We start from the raw sequence: 7,924 nt of genomic DNA, 5'->3' as shown, positions 1-7,924 counted from the left end.
CCCCGGAGTGGCTCATCACCTAGGTTAAGCAGAAGATGGTGGGTGCTGGAATAGAGACTGCCTGTGTTCCAACCTTGCCAGCAATTACGGAGGAATTACAGAGGCACAGTGTTGCCAGGAGGCGGGATGTGACCTAGGAAACAAATATCCCCTCTTCTGAGGGGAAGCTTTACCTCTGTGTGAGCAGGGGGGGTGTTCCTGGCCTCAGAGGGTCTCTGTTCTTATTATCCAACAGTGAGGCCATTAACCTTTGTGCTGGAGAGCACTGCTGCCCTGTCTCCACAATGGACCACATCCGGGACCAGCAAGCGTCTCTTCACCTCAGTAGGAGGTCTTTGGCAGATCAAATGCATCACCTCTTCTTCCTCACCACGCTCGCTTGGGTCGGGTCGAGGTTGTGAACTCATTACTTAGGGCCTTAATTCCCTTGGTCTTTAGCTGCTGTGTGTCTTAGTTCCCAACCTTATGTTCCAAAAGCAGACGGCACCACGGGTCTCCCTCTGCCCTTGTTTCTACGTTCTTGTAGAGCGAAAGATCTCTTCTTGAATAGAGAGCTGTCCTCCGACTGAAGCGTGTGGCTGCAACCACTCATATTCCTTTCTTGCCTTCTCTCCACCGCTCCTTCCTGAGAACTGAAGGGAGCTGCCTCTCTACTACAAATAATGATTTGTAAAACACTGATATTTGAAATTAGTGGCTGCTGCTGCCTTTGATGTTCTTGGCGCTGTTGATTACTACCCAAAGCAAGCTGGGAATTAGAGTCTGTCATGCTCTTGCCTCATAGCTCAAGGCTATATTTAGTAGTTCAAGTTGCAACAGATCTGGAAGTTGTTCCCTTCAGCTGCAGCAGCAGGCGAACGCTGTGATAGACGCGTTGTTTTGTGAGTGGTGACTTCAGCGTGCTCGTTTTCCATCACAAGGACAAGCGAACCAGCCTGCGCAGTACTATGGGGGTATCTGGGCTGCTTCTGTACGCCCCTGTTTTAGAAAGACCCCCAGGCCTTTACTCTGGAGAAAACAGCCCAATCAGTATGTTTTTAGTCCTTGACTTTGCCTAAATCTTAGACCTTGGTGCAGGATTTCCACGTATGGTTTCTGGAGTGAAGTAGGTAGCATTTTCTTGGGCGTGTGGGGGGTAGATACTGTCATATAAAACATGCAGCTGTCAAGGTAAAATTATTGTGGCATCTTTCCTTGCCAGTTCTGCAGCTGGATCTTCTCTGAGTGAGTGCTCTCTGCAGGACTCTCTGAAACACAGAAACTAATGTCTGCAGTCGGGGCAGCGTGCTGGGGCTGGAGAGCCATGCAAATGTTGAAATCCTCTGTCTGCACACAGAGTTTGCAGCTCCAGAATTACAGGTCTGAGAGCTTCATTGAATTGTCAAAGGTTTTGAAAGCACTGAGTATCTGTTGATTTAATGGAGTTTACTCTTAATTGTCTCTTGAAGTGTAGGTAGAAATGACTAAAAGCAGTAATGAAATCATGTGATCTGTTTTAGGTAAAGGGAGGACAGATGCATTAGGAGTTAAATGAATATTTAAAAATATTTTTCTTTTCAATAGCAGGAAAGAGGAGAAAACTCTACTGCTAGCTGTTAACAATGCAAATAAATGTGGAGAAAGAAGAGAATGCTCATTCCTTCTTTAAAAAAAAAAGATTAAAATGTGCAAATGCAGGCATTAGTGGTGGTGTTATTTCTTATAAAATTTCTTATTTTTCCTGGGCCATTTAAGAAAACCAGTGGCCCTTCTCATGTGATACCTGTCCAAACTCTTGATTTTCTTCCTTTTGTTTTTTTCTTTTCCAGGGTGGTAAAGGAGGAGATCTCGGATGACAATGCAAAGCTCCCTTGCTTCAATGGACGAGTGGTGTCCTGGGTATGTCGGCTCCTGTCTCTGTTGTTTGGTGCAGGGGACGCAGCACAGGGTGGTTATATCCCAGCGACAGAGAAAATCCCTGATCCGGCAGCTCCTCCCGCTCACTCGACCCTCAGCACATCACACCTCCCTCACTCTTTCGCTCCTCTGTTTTTCATGTGTTGATTTCTCCGGTATGCCGCGGTATTTGTTTGTTGCCTGCCTGCAGTTATTAATTGCTGCCTCCGCAGCGTTACACAGCCCTTGGGATTGCGTCCCGCTCAGTGAGCAGTGCCCTGCCCTCCGTGCTGGGCCGGGCGCTTTGTGCGCGTTCGCTGACTGCGTAAGGGAAGCGTAACACACAGCTTAAATGCCAGATGATTGAGAGATGGTGGTTCATCAAATACAGCCCCTGCTGGGTCCTAAGCGGCTGAAAATGTTGCTCATGTGAGGGTGAGGACTGGCAGATGTGTTGAGCTCAGCTGTATCGTACAATATTATCACTTCCTTCTGCTCTGCTGATTGCTTTCAATTTTAAGGCCCTCAGACTCTGGCAACTGTGTAGTCCCAGTAGGTTCCCAGCTGATATTCAGATTCCCTTCTGCACCCCTGAGCTGGGTCTCTTCTTCCCGCTGCATTCAGGAGCGTGGTAGTGTTTGTTTTTATCTCTGAGGTCTAGTTAAAGAATTTTACACTGGTGATTCAGTACACCGATGATTCACTGTGGACTTGTGTACGCTATTCGGGCTCTTCTGTGCAGCAAAATATGACTCAGGTTGTTCCAATGAGCCAGCGTTCTTGGAATTCAAGCAAAGACAAACCCTCAGTCCCAAAGTATTCCACATGAGTAAGGATGTGGATTGTTTTGTTCCCAAGTCAGAACATAATCCCTTCTTCATTTTTTGTGTCTTTTCTTTAGGAGAAGAACGAGTTCAATTTGCTTTTCTTCCTTAGGTTAAATAACGTTAGTTCAGTGAAAAATAGTGAAATAGTTTTTCTTCTTAATGCCAACCCAGGAGCTTAACCCACAAGAATCAGTTCAGTCTGAGTCAGCAGCCAAGTCTCACAGTGAGAATGGTGCTATTGCAGAGATCTGAAGCAAAAATTTGATGCGTGGCTTGAATTAATTGTTTCACAGAATTAGTACTATAGAGCCTTTTGCGAGGGCTGCACCGGCGCAGGCTCCTCGCAGACTCAGCTGCTCAGCATTGTCAACCCCTTTCCTGCAGGTGAGGCAGAGACAGTGAGCACAGGTTGTTGCAGGTAGCAGGACTGGGTACATGGCTTCGAAAGACTTAGACTCTTTCCTCCCTTCCTACCCATAAGCTTATTTTCAAATTTATGTGCATATCCCACTAGCTGGGATTCGGTTTGTAGCTCTCTCGGAGATCACACAGTGCACCTTCTGCAGATGATGTTGACAAGGGCTTCTCTTCACTCTGCTGAACAATCAGCTGAAACATCTGTGTCTGACCTGCATTAGGAATTGCAAATTACTTTTTCCACACTAACACCCATAAAATTGCAGCGCTTATCTGCCTCTATTTGCTGCTAATTACTGGAGGAGTTTCATGTAAATCTTACTGTAAGTTAATTGTTCACAGTTTCAAACGCTTTAATATCCTATTCACTGGAACTCAACAGATAATTGCGTTATCTTTTAGGGCCAGCAAAGTTGGTCTTCACTTTTTGGAAAAGATGTGGTTTGCGCAGGGCTGTTTTCTTACGCTTTTTAATATGATAGGCCTGAGCTTCCTTTGTCTCCCGTGTTACAAATTGTGCATCAGCTGGTAGCAGACAGCTTGGGATTCTTTCGCAAAACCATCTGTGGTAATCGCCGCCCTCACTCTAAATCACAGCGATGTGCATGTATTTTCTATCGAGACAACATTTAAAATTGGAGCGTTAAATGCACACGATAGAGCTGAGCTGTCTCTTCTCCCACAACTCTCCTCTTGACTGCCATAGTGGCTACTTTGAAGTTGACGAGATGACTGACATTTAGAAGTTTGAGATTTTCATCTCTTCTAATAACATTTGAATCCTTCTGCTTGTCATAGGTGGGAACTTTGATCTCCGTGTCAAACCCAGGACTGATCTCCATAGGGCAAAATGTCCGAGGGAGGATCTGCAAGTCTTTCGTTGTTGCTTACTTTTGCTGCCCTGGGAACTCAATGTGCAGCTAAATTAGTGGTGAATTAGAAACACTGCTCCTGATCAGTTTACTAAACCTCCTTCCCATCCCTCCTGTGTCCTACTTGTTTTTCTCTGCGTCTTAGATCTTGTCCTTTTGATTTCAGGGGGTTGTTTTTTTGTGGGCTTTTTTTAAAGGACTAAATAATTTGGGACGGAGGGCTACTACTTACTAGACTCCTTTTGAGTGGCTGACTTTTAGGATTTTCAACAGTATAGCAGAGCTCTTCATCTAGCAGTACTGAAACTGCATTTACTCAAACCCATCTGCAAGAAATAGCTGATCCTTGTGCCCATCCCGCTGGCACATGCAAACATAAAGCACAGGGCCTAGTTTCCCTCAGTGTACAGTTTGGTTGGAATTCTTTGGGATTGTTCACCTGAGTGAAATCATTAAGGCCTTTTTGTTTTTTTCAGGTTCAGCTCCTTACTGGGCAACCTGGAAAAAGAGCTTGCGTGGAAGAAAATACCTTTGCAAAAGCTTGTCCTGTTTCTCCATTCTCTTCGCCCGGTGCAGGGACAGCCTCCCTGTGGAAGCTGGGAATGTGCTTGTGGCTGCTGCCAGCCGAGTGGCCTCTGCCAGCAGTTAGCCCAGAGCCGGTTGGCTGTTATCTGTGTTTTTTAAGAAGGCTTTGCCACATCTGGGAACAATTCCCTGCCTGGCTGTGGGGAACGGGCACTATTTCCTATTGGCTGGCAGTGATGTCATTGCCTTGTGCGAGCCTGTCGCTTTTTTTGTCTTTCATTCCCTTTCTATTATGTGGGTGCCAACAGATAACACTTGTCCTGTTTGTACGTAGGCTTTTTAGGTGCTGTATTTGCAATTGCAATTAAAATTGTTGGGTGGAACTGTTCAGTCTCCTCCCATACGAGGCAACACAGGAGCTTCGGGACTGTTAAATGCTCTTCAGCAAAGTGCATCGTTGCCTTTCGGCGCTGACCGAAGGCAGTGGATGAAAATCCACAGAAGCAGAATCTTGTTGATTTCTTAGGTGTGAAGAGAACTGATGTCAGGGCCTGTTTCTTACCTGATCAAATTATATAAGTGCTCATTCATCTGCTGATGGGCTGAACTGTCTTGCAGGAGAAAAGAGAACTGTGCAGGAAATCTGATCCAAAGTGAAGAGGATATTAACATAATGTTATGTCTTCTTCCAAAATGTTCCGAGCTTATAAAGAAGGGCTCTGGATTGCCAAGCCTTCTTCCTCCAGGAGCAGGGAAATACTAAAGAACAATATCCTGAAATATGGAAAGGATTTGTCTTGTTGGCTCTTTTTGCATCAAGCTCATCTTTGAGACAGGTGTTGCCATTAGCAGAAAGGCTGATGGTTCCCTGCTTTCACATACCTGGGGCCAGGTGCTTGTTAGCAGAGCTTGATACAGTTTTCAATGTGAGGGGTGAAAGGATGTGTAGATCTTGCCTACAATCAATTTCTTGCTTTTTTTTTTTCCCTTCTTTTTATCCCTTGGTTTGATTTTGTTCGTGAAAGTACTTGCACAGAGATTCCTCAGGGGATGAGCGAGGCTCGGAGACATACTTGCATCTCCATAATCCCAACATGCTCTCCAAACATTTCCCATTAACTTCCCCACCTGAAAGAAAGAAACCTTCATTAGCAAGTTATTAGGAAAGCTCATGTTATTTTTCCCTTCAGTGTTTCCTCTGTTGCTCTTGCTTTGGTGATAAGAGTTTGAATAATGCAGCTGATTCCGTGTAGTGCCGGGGAAATGTTTTGTCTTCAGGCAGTTCCTTTTCGACAGTCTGTGTGTGTTTGCTTTCTGATATTTATGGTATATATGCTCTTAGGAGCAATACGCTGCATCGTGAGTGCCAGTGCCCTCCTATCCTGTTCCCTCTCCTTCTCCATCCCCGTCTTTAACAGCTGGCACCTCTCTGATGGTTGTATTAGAATTAGTCCTTGATAAATTAACCAGTTATAGTTGGAATCTCTCATATAGGACTAATTCTTCCACAGATAAAATAGAGGGGAGCTGAGACCTTGTTGCTTCTTAGTGAAAGGGAATAATGGATATTGTTATTTGAGCACTTGTTTAATTAAGGACCTTATAATCATAGAATCAAGTCACAAGATAAAATGCACTCCCTGCCTTGTGTGCCTGCGTGTTCTGAGATGAGAAAAATTTTGTGGTGCTTGCACAGTTTTGTGCATATCCTAGCCAATGGTGCTTTCCTGTAGAGATTGACTGAAACCCGATTTTGTGAAAGTTTGGCAGCAATCCATGCAAATAGACACTAAGCACTTCCTTTCCTCTGGTTTCCCTTGGATCTCACAGAATATTTAGCGAAGCCATGGCTGAACACCTCGTGTCAGAGTGGAGAAGCCGGTACAAGCGTGTGTAATTCTCTTCTTTCTGTTGACAGCTGGTCCTGGCTGAAAGCTCCCACTCTGACACAGGCTCCCAGTGCACCGAGAGCCACACAGACCTTCCGCCACCCATCGAGAGAACAGGTGGCATTGGAGACTCCCGGCCTCCGTCGTTCCAGTAAGAGCAATTTGTCTTCTTTTTAAAAAAAAATTAAACAAAAAAATGCAATTCCTCTCTGTCTCTTCCCCCACATTTCTCCCTGCTGCTGCAAACCATCTATTTATTGTTACTGTTAGAAAAATAACATGTGTCTTGGAACTGAGGAATTTAAAGGGATGTGGGAAGAGAAAAACCTTGCCATTGCTAGAATGAAATATACAGCTGATACATCTCACTTAGAAACCTGCTGTGGAGGAGTTAAATAGTGAGGGAACCCAAAATGCTTTTCCTAGTGTACAGGTGACAACTTTTTGTTACTGTGTTATGTATGATTATGTGATATGAAGAGCCAGCGTAACGCTGGTATCAAGAGCAAAAATGCGTCTAAGGAAAAAGACATCTTTTGTGTGTGCACTGAGGCTGGCATCTCAAACTGCCTGTGGGGTTACTGGTTGCATCCTTATTTCCTAAGAGGGAAAAGCCACAGTGGATCCTTAGAGTACCTTCATGTTCAGGGAGGCCCTCTGGATTTACACAGGGAGGATTTAAAGCAGGACCTGGTTCTAGCTGTGATCTTAGGGTACATTTGGAGAAGGAAATGTAGTCTTGATTTGCCTGGTGTCACGTATTTCCATTGGGATATCTGTTGCCTGAAGAGGCCTCACGAGCTCTTGCTGTGTGTGAGTCTTTTCCAGATAAACTGCCTTCTAGAGGGGACAAGAAATCTTGGGAAATACTGACCCATCCTGACAGTGTGTGTCTTGCAAAGGCGTTACTGCCCTCGCGCGTTCATTAATTGCTTCGTGTTGTCTGGGAGACGCCTGACGAGTGCAGTCATGCAGCCTGCGAATGCAACTGCTGCTTTTTCTTCCTGACTGACACCTGCAGGTGATAGCTGCAAGATCAAACTTTATTTAAAATAAATAAATGACATTGTAAATCAGACGCAACTCTGTGGAACCGCTAATAACGGGCTGTACTCAGACCACTGACATTTAAGCCATGCTCTGCTGATGCACCTGCTGTAGTCCTCTCAAAACCTTGTCTGTGTCTTCATGCAGGAACCCTCTAAGGGGTGAAGTAACTTACACGGGTCACGCTGAGTCAGGAGTAGCAGCACGAGAGGTCGTACTTTCTGGCTTGTGTTCTCATTCCTAGATAAACCACCTTCCCTCTTTCTCTCTCCCCTACCCCTTTTCTCTTTCTAGTTTTAAACTGGTGTAGAAAATCTGGCTTGTGGAAAGATCTTCTGGACTAAAACTTTTTCTCCCTTAATGCCTTTTTTGGTTCTTTTCACGATTGTCTTATTTTGCAGTGGTTGTTGCTCTTGTGTCACTAGATGGTGCTGCTGAGATATCCCAGAGCCTCGCAGGGTGACCTAAGGAA

General features: G+C 45.0%; 1 protein-coding gene across 1 annotated transcript in view; it reads left to right on the top strand.

Moving 5' to 3' along the window:
- DVL1 (dishevelled segment polarity protein 1) overlaps positions 1-7,924 on the top strand; it is a gene marked incomplete at its 3' end in the record, with an annotated part of 28,117 nt that overhangs the window by 863 nt on the left and 19,330 nt on the right. Inside the window, exons 3-4 of the mRNA XM_009873307.1 lie at positions 1,809-1,878; positions 6,435-6,556. Of these exons, the coding sequence (XP_009871609.1) occupies positions 1,809-1,878; positions 6,435-6,556 (192 nt within the window). The remainder of the gene's footprint in view (positions 1-1,808; positions 1,879-6,434; positions 6,557-7,924) is intronic.

Source organism: Apaloderma vittatum, unplaced genomic scaffold, assembly GCF_000703405.1.
Source record: "Apaloderma vittatum isolate BGI_N311 unplaced genomic scaffold, ASM70340v1 scaffold5107, whole genome shotgun sequence".
Classification (NCBI taxonomy): Eukaryota; Metazoa; Chordata; class Aves; order Trogoniformes; family Trogonidae; genus Apaloderma; species Apaloderma vittatum.
The sequence above is the reverse complement of the archived record's forward strand: the minus strand, read 5'-3'. Positions and strand labels throughout refer to the sequence as shown.